Source organism: Spermophilus citellus (assembly GCF_964194105.1).
Source record: "Spermophilus citellus genome assembly, chromosome: 16".
Taxonomy (NCBI): Eukaryota; Metazoa; Chordata; class Mammalia; order Rodentia; family Sciuridae; genus Spermophilus; species Spermophilus citellus.
This window is the reverse complement of record NC_138196.1, coordinates 72,196,776-72,215,360: the sequence shown is the minus strand read 5'-3', so window position 1 is coordinate 72,215,360 and position 18,585 is coordinate 72,196,776. Positions and strand designations below refer to the sequence as shown.

General features: G+C 39.8%; 1 protein-coding gene across 10 annotated transcripts in view; it reads right to left on the bottom strand.

Annotated features, from left to right (window-relative positions):
* Positions 1–6,733: 6,733 nt before the first annotated feature.
* INTS10 (integrator complex subunit 10) overlaps positions 6,734–18,585 on the bottom strand; it is a 34,185-nt gene continuing 22,333 nt past the window's right edge. For 2 of the 10 annotated variants that reach the window (XM_081269601.1, XM_081269603.1), the window contains exons 14-18: positions 15,038–15,117; positions 13,648–13,810; positions 12,442–12,535; positions 10,348–10,424; positions 9,511–10,096 (exon numbers count right to left, since the gene is read on the bottom strand). In XM_081269601.1, coding sequence (XP_081125727.1) covers positions 9,873–10,096; positions 10,348–10,424; positions 12,442–12,535; positions 13,648–13,810; positions 15,038–15,117 — 638 coding nt within the window. In that variant the 3' untranslated portion in view covers positions 9,511–9,872. Of the gene's footprint in view, positions 7,104–9,438; positions 10,097–10,301; positions 10,425–12,441; positions 12,536–13,647; positions 13,811–15,037; positions 15,118–18,585 lie in introns of those variants that run through there. The other 8 variants (XM_081269607.1, XM_081269608.1, XM_081269606.1 and 5 more) reach the window with 7 other exon arrangements.

Sequence of the window (18,585 nt, the reverse complement as noted above, 5' to 3'; positions counted from 1 at the left end):
TCATATATAGAGGAATGAGACTAGATTCTCTTATTGTTCACCCTGCACAAAAATCAACATAAAATGGATCAGAGGCCTAGGAATTAAGCCAGAAACTATAAAACTCCTAGAAGGAAAACATAGGGTCAACACTCCAGGGTATAGACACAGGCAACAACTTTCTCAATAGGACCCCTAAGACTCAGGAAACGAGTTAATTAATTGTTTGGCATCAAATTAAAAAGGTTCTACACAGCAAAGGAAACAATTAGGAATGTCAGGAGAAAACCTACAGAAGAAAAAAAATGTTTGCTAGCCACTTCTCGAATAGGATTAATACCTAGAATATATAAGGAACTCAGAAAACACCAAAACCCCAAATAATCCAATTAATAAATGGATATATGTGCTTAACAGACACTTCTCAAAGGAAGAAGGACAAATGACCAATGAATATATGAAAAAGTGTTCAACATCATTAGCAATTAGGGAAATGCAAATCAAAACTACATCTGAGATTTCATCTCACACCATTTAGAATGGCAGCCATCAAGAATACAAGCAATAACAAATGCTGGAGAGGATATGGAGGAAAAGGAACCCTTTACACTGTTGGGAGTGTAAATTAGTACAACCACTATGGAAATCAGTATGGAGGGTCCTCAAAAGACAAGGCACGGAAACACCATAAGACCTAGTTTTACCACTCCTCTGTATTTATTGTAAAGAATTAAAGTCATTAGACTACATCGATACATGCATATCCATGTTTTAGCAGCACAACTCACAATAACCAAACTATGGAACCAGTTTCAGTGTCCATCACTAGATGAATTAATAAATAAAATGTGGTATATGTACACAATGGTGTTTTATTCAGTCAAAGACAAACTAAATTATGTCATTTGCTGAAACGTGGATAGAACTTAAGTGAAATCGGTTAAACTCAGGTCAAGGGTTCTGTGTTTTGTCTCATCTGTGGAAGCTACAGAGGAAAAAGGAAAAGAAAGTGTGTGTGGGCAGGAGGAGAGAATCTCATGGAAATCAAAGGGAGATGAGAAAAGGAAAGGGACCAAGAGGAAGGAGACAAGGAAGGTGGGCAGAGTTGTTGGGGAGGGATATCAGTCAAATTATAGTGTTATATTGTGTGCATGTGTGAATGTGTGATAACAAATCCCATCAGTAAGTACAGCTACATGCACCAATAAAAAATGTGGAAATTAAAATAAATAAATAAATAAGAAGTTAAGTAAAGGTGTTGGGCCTGCATCCCATTATGGCTGTTGATGAAACAATCTAACACAGGAGTTGAGAAGCCAGTTTCTAATTTCTGCTCTGCATGAGCTCTTGTATAACCCCTGACTTAACTTCTTGGTATTAGCTTCTCCATGTCAAATTCAAATTCCTACCAGGTATATGTTTATATGTATATACACACATATAATACATAATACATTAAAATATATGTGTGTATATATGTAGCTATAATAAAAGCATGTGTATTTATAAACTTTTAAATATCAAGGCAAGTAAACATTTTAAATTATTCAGCTATTATACATAACAAGGTGTAAGCTTAAATTACTGTCAGTCATCTGGCCTCCTTTAAAATCTCCTACATAATAAAACGACCTTTCCTTAAAAGTCTTTCAGTGACTAGGTCTTCCACTGATGAACATGTGCCTAATGAATTGTCTGCTAGTTTTTTTTTTTTCTAACACATCCATTTAGACATTAGAATTTTGCTTCAACTGCAAACCAAATAGGGTGAATCAAGATGTTTAAATATAAGCTACAACTCATGAGAAAAACCACTTACATCCATCATATTCCTTCCCCCTTTCTATCTCCTTGAGACAGTTATGTCTCTGAACTTTTTATAATAAACAAGTGGTGATCCATTTATAAAGAGCTTCTCCTCCTAGACATGCATAATGGCTTGACTTTTAATTATGAACCAGAAATACTTTATACCTTTGTCTTCACCCCTGGCAGATGCCCTTGAGGGAAAGTGATTAATACAGCACTCTAAAATTACATCCTCCCCTCCTACACATTCTCTGTCTGTTGGAGCACAATGAAGGAGAGCCCAGAGAGAATCCTGTATTCTAGTATTGCCCATTAAAAGAAGACATCCAATGCATCATTTCCTTAACTGCAAACCATGCCCTTGCTTTGTCTCACCTCTGCTTCATGTGGAAGAGGGAAGTCCCGGGTTGTAAAAGGTGCAAAAACTTGGGATAGTTTTATGAGGAACAGGGGAATTGATATTATTCTCTAAGATTATATAAACAAACAACAACAAAACAAAAACCCCAAAATATGGTTCCCAAAGTATGATTGATTGAATTGTGACAACTCAAAATAAATGTTAAGGTCCTAACCCCAGCACCTTAGAATCTGACCTTACTTGAAAGTGGGGTCCATGCACATGCAACTGGTTTATATGGGGTCACACTTGAGGTAGGGCTATACCTCCACTGTGACTGGTGTCCTTGTAAGAAGAGGGAAATGACCTGAAGAGACACACTGGAGACCCCCACAATGACAGAAGAGATCAGAATGGTGCATCTACAAGCCAAGAATGTCAGCGGTGCGGCCATCACTGCAAGCTGGTGAGGGGAAAGAGGGTTCCACCCGGAGTTTCAGAGGAGCATGGCCTTGATGACATCTCAATTTTGGATTTGTAACCTCTATAACTGTGAGATAATAAATTTCTCTTTCTTTTAGGCCACCAGGTTTATTGCACTTTGTTACAACAGCCCCAGGAAACTAATACCTAAGAGCCTGAACAATTTGTGCAGAAGTGGTTAAAAAAGATGAGATTACAAGAGAGCAAGAGTTCATGAGGATTTTTTAAAAAAGATTAAAATTGTGAGAGCACTGTTCAGAAAACTCGACTTAGGGAGACAAGCATGGTGTTTGAAATTTCACCATTAGGACCAGGTGATCAGTAGTCTTGGGAGAGGTAAAATATACATCTTTCACAAAGATGTATGTGAATTCCTTTGACAGGTGGAACTGGAGTGAGCTCTAGGCTATGACTAAAGATGAAATGATGAGAGGGAACAAGCTCCTGGGAGGGAAGGATAGTGGTGCCCAAAAGGGAACTCAGAGCCCATGGAGATGGGGCCATCTTCAGGCTGAGGTCCAGTGAACGCTGGGATGGAGCCTCTCGTTCGTGTGTTCACCTCCAGCACCTGGTTCACACGTCTTACTGACTAGTCCTCAACAGGATGTTTGCTTTTAAATGTCATCAAATTTCCAGGATGCCTCTCAATCTCATAAAGATCTTCATATTTAAAGTTCTAGTAAAATTGTTTCATCCTCCTCCTCTTCCTCTGTGCCTGTCTCCCAGTGTCTTCTTCACACCACTCACAGGCCTACAGTCCAAATAGCTGTATGTGGGTCTCCTATTTGCCAACTTCCTGGAGGTAGAGAACATGCCCTGAGTTTTATTTTTCTATCTTTAGTTATCTCATCTTCAGAGTCCAACACCACAGCAAAAATATGGAAGCTCAGGAGGAGTATCACAGAGTGGGGGGTCTAGATTCCAACCTCTCAAGCAGAGGTCAAGCTCCATGGGCTACATTTTGATGACCTCAGGACAGAGACTGGACTCCTTAAAGCCTCAGCCTCTTCATCCACATGTAATTCTATTGGCCTCATGGGGTTATTACAAATGAGAAAATACAACTGAAACCCTTTGCCTGAAGCCTGGCAGATAACTAGTGATCAGTAAATGTTAGACATTATTTAATTAATATATGGACCAATCAGAATTCATGTTGGTTAAAAAGATAACAGCTGCCTCTACACAATTTGGTGTGTTGGAATCAAGTTGGTCACCTACGTTTCTGTGAACTGATCGCAGCCTTGGATCCTCTCTCTTTGGTTGCTAATTTGCAGAAAAGAGCCACTCTGGCAGAATCCTGAGACTCTTCAGTTATGTGTGTCACAGGAAGAAGCCTGTTTAGGGCTTGAAAGTGGAAGAGGAACAGTGGGTGGCACTGGAAAAGGCCATCCAGTGCTGTAGGGAAAAACGAGGCAAGGCACCGAAGATAGCAGGAAACAGTTTTATTTGGCTGCAGCCAGGTTCAGAGGGCACAGCTTTTGCTGTAATCAATCAATCCCCTGAACCTCAAGTTCAGGTAGTTTCAGAGTTTTATACCCAGCACGTAAGGGGAGGGGCTCAGAAGTTCACAGTCTGAGTTCACATAAAAGCTGATTTTTCTTTCACTGTTCTGGGCAAGTTAACCCTTCAAGGACAACACCTGAGAAGGGGAGAGCTTCTTCTCCTCTTTCTTTCCTCCCCTGCCAGTTGTTACCATGGAGCCCAGTTGGTAACTTCTCTTATCTTAAAAAATGTAGACATCTCTGTGAAGCCCAACTCAAGGCCAGAGGCCTTGTTTGTACATTTCTACAAACTACATACTGGATACGTTTGTGAAAAACTAGTAAGGGGGTGTCCAGCACCTGGAGTGCTGATTTCTTCCTGGCCAGTGGCCAAGTAAAACAGGGCAGCATGAAAATAGAAGTTTATCTACATTGAACTCTTTTGCAGAAAATCCTAAAATCAGCCATGGTGAAGGTTTCTGGAGAAGCCTAGTTAAGACTTTTCTGTGGAGAAAGGGGGTGCCACTACACCAGGGCAAACCTTGCTTCCTTGATTTTTGTTTAAGGATTACTGAGGTATTGCTTGATATTATCTTGAGTGCCAAGTTTAGCAGAAAATATCATAGACCGCCATCACTGCAATGCTGAATCTATAACAAGTTGTTTTCCAATTTACAATCTTAAGTCACTTCCAAGATGGGTGGTTCCTGTCAATCAGTTCCTTTTACTGACTCCAACTGTGGCTTTAGGTGAACAACTGAAAGTTCAAGAGCTTAACTTAGAGTTAATAAAAGTATAAACAATTAAATTTGGGGAGAAACAAAAATTCAGGAGAAAAAGGAGCCATAGAGGGCTGGGGTTGTGGCTCAGAGGTAGAGCGCTCACCTCACACGTGTGAGGCCCTGGGTTTGATCCTCAGCACCACATAAAAATAAAATAAAGGTATTGTGTCCAACTACAACTAACAAATAAATATTTTTTAAAAAGAAATAAAGGAAAAGGAGCCATAGAAGCTATACTAGAGAACGAGGTATCTCCCGCCAGCAGGATCATGCGGCGTTTGTTTTGTTTCTGGCTCATTTCATTTAGCATAGCCTCCAGGTTCTTCCCTGTTGTTGCATACAGCAGGATTTCCTTCTTTGTTGAAGGCTGAATAATTTTCCATTATTAAAGCAGAAATAAAGACAAACACTGCATGATTCTACTCATATAAGGCACCTTCTCTTATATGGCTTCTATGACTCCTTTCTCTTTCCTGAATTTTTGTCTCCCGCAAATGTAGTTCTTTGCACTTTTATTTTATTGTATATCACACTTTATTCATTCACTCATCAACTTCAAAGAAGCAGAGAACGGTGGTTGCCAGGGGCTGTGAGTTGAGGACCTCAATGGATGTAAGCTTTGGTTATGGAAGACAAATAATAAAATTTAAGAGACTGGATCTCACATTGTGTTCTTATCACTCAAAAAGAGATGAGTGAGAGAGAAGTCCCCTTTTGGGCAGCAGGGACAAAAATTGAGCCCTTCAAAACAGCAAGGTCAAGCCTGGACGTCTGAGTTCCTTACTTTGGGCATCTTGTTGATCCTCCCCTCCTGTTATATACACCATCAACTCTTCATGAAGGCTTTATTGTTCAATTGCTTTTTCCTCTTTGCAAAATTCCGCAGTGGACAACAGAAGGCAGATGAAATGTACAGACATAAATGCCACAGGGCCAAGGAACAACTAGCTTCAGGGCTGTATTACTATTCTCTCTCTGCTTAGTATCATTGTTTACCTGTAGTTTGACTTATTTTTAGAAAAAGAGATCACTTCCAAGATTCCACCCAACTCTGGGTTGGTACTTTAGTTCACATTACAAAAATAGAAATCATAACCCCTGATTAGCTGCTCAGGAACTGCAAAGTGAGCTCTCTCTTGCCGACTCTTAAGCTATCCTGTGGGCTTTTCAAGCACATGCTGCTGATGAGCATCACAGAGCACAGCAGCAGTGCACAGGGGGACAGATTCCAGGCCCTGAGAATGACAGTGGCTGTTGACAGTGCCCTGGAGAGGTTGGTCAGTTCCAATGGCACCGCTTTCCTTGACAAGCAAGGTCTTTGATAATGGACGTGCCAGTTAACTTTGAGTCCTGGTTAAAAACAGACATGTGGACTGGGATGTGGCTCACTTTTGCCTAGGTTGTGTGAAGCACCGGGTTCAATCCTTAGCACCACATAAAATAAATAAATAAATAAAGTAATTGTGTCCATCTACAACTAAAAATATTAGGAAGAAAGGAAGAAAGGAAGAAAAAGAAAGAAAGAAAAAAGAAAGAAAGAAAGAAAGAGAGAGAGAGAAAGAAAGAAAGAGACATGTCCTTCTGTAGCCATCATTTTTCAGAGGCGGTGTGTGGAGAAACAACTCACCCTGGTGCAATTGGAAGAGGCCGAACTTTATGTTAGTATGTAATACTTACCAAGGCTTCATTACAGGAAATAAAACCTTGAGATCAAGGAAGGCAGATGTCTTTTTAAGAATCTACATAATAAAATTCATTACTCATTCAGTTGTGCTGAGTCCCCCCTCCCATGCTTGTAAGCGTAGAAGTTGCGCCCTGGTTTAGATATTCACAAGAACTAAATTTTTTAAAACCTCAAATTTTAGGATGATTTTTATTTACAAAACAGATGGGTTCTCTTGTTTTACAAAAATTACAAAAAGTGACTCTTGAAAATAGAAGTAGCTTCTTAGCTCTCGGGAACTACGGTTAAGCGACCGAGGAGGAGCTGGACCCCGAAGTCCTTTTCGAGGGCTGTTGACAGCCGCGCTTGTCGCCGCTCCTGCGGCCTCTGGAGCAGAGGCCCTGGCTCAGGTCAGAGTCTGAAGGAGCAGGATCTTCTCGTTTATGCAGAACCTGTGCAGCACCACCATCAAATTCTCACCACAGCGGGAGACCTGGCGCTCCATGGCCAGGCGGAAGTCCTCCTTCACGCCCTTGGTGATGCCGCGAGTGACAGTGTGGTGCCTGAGGCAGCGGACAGGGAGACAGATGGAGAGCAGGCGTTAGCAGCAGCACCACTGCCCAGTGCTACCTGGTAGGAGCAAAGCCTGCCTTGTTTCTAAGCATAATAAGTAAAACGTTCTAATCACATTTTTAAAATGAAGAGAAAGAAAAGCTGCAACCAGCCAACCACTCCTGCCTGTTCTTCTCAGAAAGCTAGAGGCACTTTCCCGCCCTAAACCAAGTTATTTTAAACAGCTGAATGTTCTTGAATTGCCACCTGCTTTGCTTTTGAACTCCTGGAGCTCTGGCGGTATGCATCCCCACCTCTGGCCTGCACACATTTCGGTTACTTGGGGCAGAATGGTTGCTACCCACACTGGCCACAAAGCGCTGTGTCCAGCCGGGACAGCAGGCTCTGGAGAGGCAGCAGCAGAGAGGAGGGAACCCAGAGTGCACCAATCACTGAGGACAGTTTCCACCGGGGCCCCTGTGGCTGGTGCTCCCTGAAGGCTTGGAAAGGCCTGGGCCTCAACACAGCCGTTGGGGTCCCTGCTGTCCCTCTCCCAGAGTGCCAGAAAAGGGAAGCTCCTCTGAGCACTGCGCCCATCCAGACTCTCATCTGTTTGAGAGAAAGCAGGGGGACTTGAGGGTCCTGAGACAAGAATGTGGCACAGGTTGGGAGAGAGGCAGAATCACTGACAGAGGCCTACAAAGTCTAGAAAGACCAGATCTGTCCAAGAGACTTGGAGGGCCCTGCGTGGAAGGGTCGGTGGGAACACAAGCAAAGTGCTCCCTGTGTCCCAAAAGTTGTGTATTAGAAAAGGAAATCACAAATGAAATCCTGGAAAACTAAAGACCACAAAATGCAGAGAGGAAAAGAAAAATCCAGCAAAAATCAGTGGACTTGATTAAGAGGAAAGGATTCTGGTTACTAGTTTGGTAATAAGTGGTAGACTGAGACAGACAAAAGCCACCATTGTTCCCTGCCCCTACCGCCTAACTCTCTTTAGACAAGCTGGAAAGTGAGATTTTCATGTAGTGTGCAAACAAAACTATTGATCATTCTAAAACGTTTGTTTTTAAAACTTGTATGAACTATATAAAATAAGTGCATCAGGAGGCATAAAATTGCAATGCAATAGAAGAAAAAAAATCAGGCTTTGTTAGACTAGTAAAGATATTACAGAACATTCTACCACACCCATGGATGTTTAAAAGAACTGTGCAGTGAAACATCGGGCTGTAGGGAAAACGCACAGCTCTTTGTGGACTGTCCTAACCCAGTCTGGCTGGTGAACTCAGGAGCTGGGACATGGTGGCAGTGGGGTGGAGGCTCTGGGTTCCATTGGGAGCAGATGCAGACTATTAGATGCAACCTTGATCCTGCTCTGCTGGGTCCCAGGCTGCAACCTCACATTGGAGGCGATCCTCTGCTCAAGCGGAAGTAACTAGTATATATTTGCAGGCAGTAAGTTGAGGGGCAATTTCTCCCCTTAATACAATCAAAATGTAATTAAATGCTCCATTCTGCTAAGCGAGGTCCAGTGGTATTGTTTCCATATATAACGAGTAGCCCCACATGATGATAGTTCAAGTGGAGCCTCTAGCCCTTTAGCAAGTTTGGATGAACATGGGAATTACAGTCATGTACTGAGGAAAGATGTTTCAGTCAATGATGGACCACGCGGGTCCCATATAACCTAGGTGTGCATTAGTCATATCACCTCCTTTTGTGTAAGTCCCCTCTATGATGGTCACATGATGCAGAAATTGCCTAATGAGAAATTTCTTAGAACTCACTCCCATCAGTAGATTACAGATGACTGTAGTTAGCTTTTATGGGTAAGAAAAGGATAAACTAGCTAATAAATATGGCATCATTTAGCCTATCAAATATTTTCAATTCAGAAAGACAAGGTCTGAAAAACTAGCATCAGTGTCAGGAGAAAGCTGTGCTAATGCTTATTTACACCACAGACAGTAGTCACTAATATTAAAATCCACGAATAAAAATTTACTTAAACTTCAGCATTCTTAAATACTTATGACTGAAAGCATCATGTTTTATCAAAAGTGAATCATAATTTAGCACTTAATCTAATACAGCTTTATATAAGTATTTTTTCCAGATCCATAATGATTTTTAAATTCGACACAAACACACTGGCAACTTATGGAAAAAAAATAAGAAATGTTACAATATTACAACCAGATGGTTTGCCAAGGAATGCGGAACAAATTAAAAAAATTAAATAAAGCATGAAAAAGAGCACTGAGGAACAAAGAGCTGGAAACCATGGGCAGTAAAACATGTTGACACACAGCACACTATGAGCAGGTGTTTTCCACTTGGTACCTGTCAGCAGTCTGTATGCTGGGCTGAAGCACAGGTAAGAATTCCTGCTGCAGTAACCCCATGGGAGGGCTAGAAGGCCTTTAAAAAACAGCAAACAGCAGCATTCAAACACCCACACCAACGCACCCTGCACTGCAAAAACAACACTCCGGAGAAGGTACACAAGACTGGAAGCGGACTGTACAGAAACTGTAACCTGGACAAGCCCCTGGCCACGGAGTGTTTTCGGGGAGACTGGGGAGAAGCTAGTGAGCCCTCACTGCACCCGCTGCTGGTGCGAGTCCAGAGGCATCTTGGTTCCTGGTCCCAGAGCTCAGCCCATGTGAGATTTGGTATTAAAAGCCATCAGTGAGGAAGAGGACGAGGCAGTGTGACTGGGCAGTAGAGGAGAGGGGTCAGCATTTGAGAAGACACGAGTTCAAATCCAGCCTCCTTCACTCTGTACTCTTCTCATGCCCACAAAAGTCCCAGAAATACACCTGGTGACTTTGTGTGACCACCAGGGACAGGATTGAAACCCCAGACTGAAAGGGCCTTCCAACAGGACTAGAGGGGCTGGCAATGTTTTTGATAAAGCGTGAGTTTGAAGTCCAACCAAGTATTGAGAAAAGCAACTGATGGGGGAAAATGAGTCTGGGACCCATGGCTTTGCAGAATTCTGTAACAACAAAGATTTAGCATATTAGCTGGTATTCACCTCATTCAACATATCGTTTTCCATTTTAACCCAATCTAATACAACTAAGATACTGCAAATATCAGCATAGAAACATTTCTCTATGTTAAAACACTTCACGTAACAGATGAAGAGCTTATCTCTCCTTTAGGTCAGACACCAGGTGCCCTTGGGGTTTGTACTGTACCTGCTTGCATCGGAGATGCCACAACTAGGACGACTCACAACCTTACCCAAGGGGAGGAGCTGTACACTGTTCACAACATCTCTGCCACTCATCTGGAGGGACCACCCACAAGGTCTGCAATGGCTTCAGAGAATTTGTTTGGAACCCAAAGGGAAAAGGAATATAGATAGTTTTATTCAAGAGTCTAATAATACCTCAGTTAGTAAAAGCTCACTGTCTTACGCAGTTTGCTTCTCTGTAGCTTAGGTATACGCTATCTGAAATACAGGCTTCAACTTTACTTTGAGACCCACAGAGAGAAGACCCAGCAAATTCCTACAAGGTCAGATCACTAGGTAACAATCCCTATTCCTGTTTCCAAACCAATGAAACTTCAGGTTTCCCAAGAGGCTTGTCTTCTACAGGACGCTTGAAGAAATTAAGTGTTAGACAGGTCAACATGGGAGAGCCTAGAACTGCCCCAAAGCCTGGAAATGCAGGCTGGGTGCCCTTTACACAAACAACCCCTCCTAGTGACACTGTCGGGGTATTTGATGCTTCTTTGTTTTAATTCCTTGTCCTAAGGATTGCCTGCATGTGCCCATGGTACTGTTCAGTTCAAGAAGAGAAGAGAAGCTCAGAACAAGGAGGACTGAGGTTCCACTATATCTGACACCCATTCTCTCAACCATCCCCCAGCAGTGAAGCAGGATCTAGGTGATGTGTTCATCCTCTGCATGTTTAACCCATTTAGGTGGAGTCTGGTTCTAGCTGAGGATCCTTCTATGTTAGGACCATCTGTATGAGGATTATTGATTAACTTTTTAGTTAATTTTTAGCTTTATTAAAGGTATATTTGTATATTCTGTTTCAAAACCTAGGAATCCTAACACAAAAGGGATTCCCTGGGCTCTCATATCAAAAAGTGATCTATTTCCACACAATGTCAGGAGTACTTTGAACCATGCCATTATTTATTTTTCCCATAGTTTTGATTCACCATCTTAGGAAACTGAGGGGAGAAGGGAAGATGAGCATGCCAGTCCATCTTGCCTAAGCCACCTTCATGCATAAGGGTTTCAGGTTTTCAAAAAAAGAGCATTTGTCCTTTTGTTTTAAGTGTTTAGAATATTCAGTATCATTTACAAGATGAAGGGGACAAAAACAAAAAACCAGTTCATCTCTCCATTCTTTAGAATGGATTCCACAAGACACTATTGTTTTCTAGGACATAAACAGAAATGTTTTCTATGTGTCAAATTACTGAGGTTGTAGAAATCCAGAATAAATGTTTCTTATTTCCCTTCCTCAATATTTCTAAGACTCTCCAAAGACTGAGCAAGATGTGGATTTTTGCTTTCAACAACTAGAAATTCTTTTATTCCACACTGAGGTACTTTCTTCCTACTTGGGGTCAGTCCCTTGCAGTACCTCTAACACTGACTTGCAGACAAACTGAGTATGCAGGAAGCAAAGGAGAAGTATGAAAATAAAACTGCACGTGGCACTCACAGCAGGGAGGAAATATTATCCAAACTACAATGAAGATCGAGGAGAGAAGCAAAATTATGAGCTATTTAAAAATCATAAATGGTCACTAACTTCACATTTTCATCTGAGCCAACCCGAAATTTAGGTAACATCCTGTGGTAAGGGGGCAGGCCTGAGAGCCAGAACCCCCACCTTCACCTGGGGACAGGTGGCTTCTTTCTAGAGGTACTACAATGAGCTGTTCCACTTTGTGCAATATAAGCAACGAGGGCTTCAAGTATAGTTTTATAAATAAAATCTGTAGTTTTTCCTAATAAATTTTCCTAACCCAGAACATCTTTAAATATGGTTGCTCTTTGTTAAAAACCCTTTGTCTCATCAGAAATTTACAAAATCAGTGTATATTTTGGAAAGAAAAGGAACCTTCTATCTAGTGAAGAAGTTTGACAGAAATACTCCAATTTAAATATTTTTTTCAAAATATCCTTTAGTTAAGAAAACACAAGTCTTTCAAAAGATACCCAGAATCAAACTGACCTTTCAAAAACAGAAACAAGGTTTGGCTTCCTTTCTATTACACTTTGAAAAGGTACTGAAATTTACATATAGTTCACGTAAGTACACAAAAGGTGAGCACTTGGCTTAGAAGAGCAAAAGATAGTCTACTTACTTGATCAGCATTCCTTGATTGGGGAGTAATTCCAGATGAATCTTCCCACCTTCCTGAGTTCTCAAGTAGGCAAACTCCTCCAGCATATCAATGTCTGCAGCCATATTCAGGTTAACCACACGTAAAGACAAGGTCTCAGTGCTCTCAGGTGGGACTGGCTCCTAGCAGTTGACAGACTTGCCCTTCGAATCCCACTAATGATTGCAGAGTATCTGAAATCCAGGTCTATCGGATTCCAAAACTTATGATTCTTAGATCAACCCAGCGGCCTCATAAAGAGAGTTCTGGCTTCCGATGTGCCTGGCTGAAGAATATTAGGAAAATGTGTTTTTTCCAGTGATAATTTAGCAGAGTCTACATGCTCATAAGAGCAAAAACAATTTTTTTCTTAATAAGAAATCAAAGAGGTGTTTGGTGTGGGATGGACTGTTTTATGTTATAGAACATAAATCATAAAATACCTAGTCTGGCAAGGATTCTTAGACGCTTCAGGGAAAGAAGGATCTGTGAAACTTGGAAATTTCATGCAAAATGTTGATGACATTCACATACACATTTTTCTGGTGAAAAGCTATATGACTTTCATTAGATTCTCAAAAGGCATCTAACAGTTTTTAACTCATTGCTCTGAGTACTTAGACAAAGACAGAATACATCTTATAACTCAAAATAATGTGTTAAGAAATGAAATAAAAATACCCAAACTGGTGTATAACCTTCAATTCAAAGGTCTTTCCCTGTGAAATAAAGCACTGCCCATTACTGATACCAGAACCTTTGGTGGGTGCTCACTGATGTAGCTGTGACAGTGTAGCATGATGTACTAATAAGCAATCTCAGGGGACAGTCAATGTCCCAGGAAAGGAGAGGGGGGCACTCTTTGGATAGATGAAGGCCAGGGTACTATCATTTTCTATGGCTAAACCAGCCAGCCTGGGCTTGTCCACAACCTGTAAGTTACTACTTCAGGCATCTTGGACACCTTCTTAGAGGTCAGTTAGAAGAGAAAAATGAACATGGTTGTTGATACTCCTGATGCCCTGAATTACATCTTTGAAGCCTTTTAAGAAACCAACAGTCACAGCCCCACTTTAAATCACCATTCTTTCCCTTTTCCCCCAAAAGAACCAGTATTTTTACCCAGAGTGGTTCATTCATTTTCTATGAAATTAGAAGCTGTTGGCACTTTAACAAGAAAAAGGATACTTGTAACATAATTAAAAAAATTCTCATATTGGAAATTTCCTTGTTGACAAATCTTATTAACAGCCTTCAAGAAAAGATTCTCTCCTCGTGGCCACTCCTGCTGAAGCAATACGATCACATGCCCCAAAGCCATGTCGTCTCTGTTGTCTGTGAAAGCTCTAAGCTGCAAGACAAAGATTTAAACCAGAAAGAAATTACAGGGTAATCTAAAATGCACCAAATATTACCTCCTAAAAAAATGCTGCATATACAAATGTTTGATGATGATCATTAGAAAAAGAAAGGAACAGAGTAGAAAATAACTGCCTTCTAAGGAGGATAGATCTTAATCAGAGAAGCTGGAGGCTCCCCCTGCAAAGCTGACAGTTGCTGGCAAGGTATTTAACTGGGAGTTGGACATTCATGTGTGACCTGGAAACTTTTGATTTTGAACCATGGCTACATAAAGTTAAGTCATCCGGAATAACAGAGGAAAGATTCTGGAGACCTAAGGCGTGAGTGGAAAAGATGGGCAAGAGGCCATCTATCTAAGAGAGAAGGGTTTGAGGGACTAGACAGAAAGAAAGGCACTGAATAAGAAGGAAATATGAACTAGAGAAACAGCCAAAGAACTTTTTGCTTTAAATGGCCAGCATAAAATCATACTTCAGATCCTTCTGTTGCTCCAAGTGGTTCAGAGCTAAGTTAGGGAACGGATGCTCTACAGTGGAAAACCAATAACATTACTGCCTTACCCACAAACTTCTACTCCAATCTAAGGCTCCGTTATACCTACAGCCAGGGCGCTGGTGTCCTTTCAAAAATCCTTGAACCTTTCCAACACTACTGGGTCTTTGCTGGTGTTCATTCTCATGTCTAAAATGCTTCTACCGGGGCTGGGGTTGTGGCTCAGTGGTAGAGCGCTTGCCTAGCATGTGGGAGGTACTGGGTTCAATCCTCAGCACCATATAAAATAAATAAATAAAATAAAGGTATTATGTTCTTCTACAACTAAAAAATAAATAAAATGCCTTTATCCTCTATATCTTTATAATAAACTTATCATCCCTCTACAAACTCAAGTGACATTTATGTTCCTTTCTTCTATAGCTAAATATAGTCTGACCTGTATATTAACTTACAAAATATTTACTGAGCCTTACTATAGGCAAGGTTATTTGCAAATCTGTTCCACTATTATTTGTAAACTTCCCTATTCACCTTTATCAACTACAGTTTTTATTTAATATTTGTTAATTCTTAGCCCCTGTGTTTTTCCCTCTATATCAACCTGCCCTTTAGAAGTAATAAACTAACAATCATTAATAAGGTTCTCAATTCAAGTCATTCCAAGTCACCAAGACATTATTGCAAATTAAATGTTTTTTATGCTAATCAACTTAAGGCTTACCTTAAAACAGGCTAACATCAAATGCAGGCAGTATGGCATAATAGCCTTACTGGTACAGGGCAGAAGCTTCAGATCAGAACCTAACAAGAGTCCACAATGTTAATGAATGCTATAATCCAAGAAAACAGCTTTGAAAAAGCAAATGCTCAAGAAGCTTTCCTTCTAACAATAAAAAGGATAAGCAACAGTCACATGGTTCCTAGTACTGTTAAGCCACAGTTTATACTCTGGGATGGTGAAACTGGTTTCTAATGGTTTCTAGCTTCATTTTGCAATCTTTTTTTTTCTTTCCTAAACTCATATAAGGATTTGATTTTAAAATTATAAAACATCTCAACTATATTCAGAAACTGAAAGAGAGAATATTGTAAACACTGTGCTCAACACACAGTTTTATAAAACATTAATATTTTGCTTAATTTTAAAAGATTTTAATACCAAGTATTACAAAGTCAGTTGAAGCTTCTTGTGTATCTTTCTGATACCATTCTCTTCTGTCCTCTCCAGAGGTAGTCACGGTTCTCAGCCTGGTGGCTGTCATTCCCACACATACTGCAAACTCTTCCTCATCAGTCTGCATTCATAAAAGCTAGAGGGATGTTTTGCACATTTTTGGCATACTATATGAAATGGTGGCATACTCTATGACTCCTTTCACAAGGTGCTTTTTTTTAACTCATGTGTTTCAGATTTATCAATAATAATCCATGTAGCTACAGTTTACTCATTTTCAGTGTTTTACAGTATTCTGATATTTACATATATCACAATGGATTTGTTTTCTTTATGGTAGATATTGAGGTTTCCAACAATGCTGAAATAAATATTCTTTTTTTAAAAATAAATATTCTTATATATGTTTTCTTGTGCACCTATGGGGAAAAAAAACAAGCATTGGCTTTTAAACAAAGATCCCAATCTCTTCATTTATGGTCTGTGTTCTTTATGTACAACAGCCTTCTCTACCCAGAGGCAAGTAGCAGCAAAAAATCAGTCCTTCATTTTTGCTCTCCCTGATACATTTTTTTACCTGGGGATCCTCTACAAACTTAACACTTGTTTTATATCCAAAACAAAAGATTTATGAAATAATATTTATAAATAATACTTAGCTGCAGACATTGAAAAATATTCTATTTTATTAAGAAAGAAAATTCCTCCAGGCACGGTGCTACACACCTGTAATTCCAGCAGCTCAGGAGGCTGGGGCAAGAGGATCGCAAGTTTAAAGCCAACCTCAGCAATTTGGCAAGACCCTAAGCAACTTTTGATATCTGTCTCAAAATAAAATATAAAAAGGGGTTAGGGATGTGGCTCAGTGATTAAATGCCCCTGGGTTCAATCCTTAGTACCAAAAAAAAAAGAAAATTACTGTTTGAAACTCATGATCCAGTGGGTGAGGACCCACAGTTTGAAAAATACCAATCTAAAGTACACAACAAGGAGGTGAGGTAAATATCTAGGTAATGATATATTCAATTTGGTAATGCTCAAATAGTTTCCAAAATGGCTGTATAATTCTACACACCTTCTGTCCTGAGAAATAAGTATTGCCACTTCAGGAGGAGAACCTTTTTAAATAGTTTTTGGTAATTTGGATTTCTGCCTCGATTACTCTGTTCTTCATATCCTTTGCTTATTTTATGATGTGAGGTTGGTTCATTATTCTCATTGATCTGAACTGGATATTTTTATGTGTTAGACAATTTCCTGGCATTCTGTGGCTTATCTTTTCAATTTACTCGTAATATCTTTTGTTGGCATTTAAATTTTAATCTGACAAATTTACTCATTTTTTTCCTCCATAGTGTGTGCTCTTTATAGACCAACCTACTTAGAAGGCATAAAAAAATTTCTTCTAAAAGTTTAAAAATTTTAATTCTCACATTTAAATCTTAAAATTTAAAAGATTTTTGTGTAGTGTGAAAGAGGAATCCCATTTTTTTACAACTGAACAATTACCTGTCTCAGTATCATTTACTGGATAATGGCATTCTTTCCTTACTGAATTGTAATGTCACTTGTTTTTTTTTTTATTTTTTTTTATTTGGGATTTCATTTTTGCAGTGTGGGGACAGAACTACCAATGAGCTACCCATGAACCCCTCAGTTTTCTCTGCTATTCCACTGGTCAAGACTCGATCATCTGACCCACCCGATCTGCTTCTGTTTCGCATGGATCCTTGATTTTTTAAGAAGTCTGGGTTGAATTGATTACTTTAAAAACCTTTGTTATAGAAAACTTAAACTAACCATTAAACAACTTGTCTAGCACCATTTGTTAAAAGGCTTCCTTTCCTTACTGAATTACTTTGGTACTTTTGTCAGAAATCATCTGACCATATCTGTGTGGCTCTACACCTGGATTCTCCACTGTTACACCTATACCGTTCTGACAGCTGCATTTTTATACTGAGTAGTACTTATCATGTAGCCTACACTATCCAATTTTGTCTTTTTTGAAACTGTGTTCATAACTCTAGATTACATTTCCATATAGATTTTATACTCAGCGTGTCCCTTAAAAAAAGTCTGCTGGGGTTTGCTGGGATTACATTGAATCTATAGACAAATCTAGGGAGAAATGGTTCCTTAACAAAACTGAATCTTCTGACTTTGTAAATGTGATCTATCAAATGTCAAAGTTCAACATTAATTTCTCTCAGAAATGTTTCATAATATACGAAGTGGAGGTTTTACATGTCTTTTATTGAATTTGTTCCTGTATGCCTTATTTTTTAGGTTGTTATAAACAGAAACAAAAAATTTCATTTTTCGATTGCTTATTACTACCATGTATGAATTGAATTTACTCTTTTGCATTGAAGTATCTTGGAAATTTTACCTATTACTTTTTATTTTGTTTTGTTTTTGCAATGCTGAGGATCAAACCCAGGGTCTCATGCATGACAGGCAAGCTCTCTGCCCCTGCAATATATCTCTGGCTCTCCCCATTAGTTTTAGTAGCTTTTTGGAGATTCCACAGGCTTTCCTACATAGCCAAGTATGTGACTGTAATGTCACACCTATGAATAGTCTTTTTAAATCTTTAAAACCTTTATTCCTATTTCTTAGCCTTACTACACTGGCTATAATCTCCAGAATGTTGAACAGGAGTGGTGAGAGCAGACATTTCTGTATTAGATGAAAGATTCAATATTTTATGTTAGACATGATTCCCAGCGGCTTGGGAAGCTGAGGAAGGAGGAGCGCGGGCTCAAAGCCTGCCTCAGCAAAAGCGAGGCGCAATTCAGTGTGAGACTTCACCTCTAAATAAGATACAAAATAGGGCCGGGGATGTGGCTCAGTGGCTGAGTGCCCCTGAATTCAATCTCTAGTACCAAACACACACACACACACACACACACACACACACACACACACACACACAAAGATTTTGAGAACATTTCCTTCTTTTTCTAGATTGCTAAGATTACTTTTATCACAAATAGGTACTATTTTCTGTGTCCATTAAGAATCAGAATGATTTTTCTCCTTTAATTGCTTCGTGATGAACTACATTGTTTGGTATGTTAAACTGCCTTCAC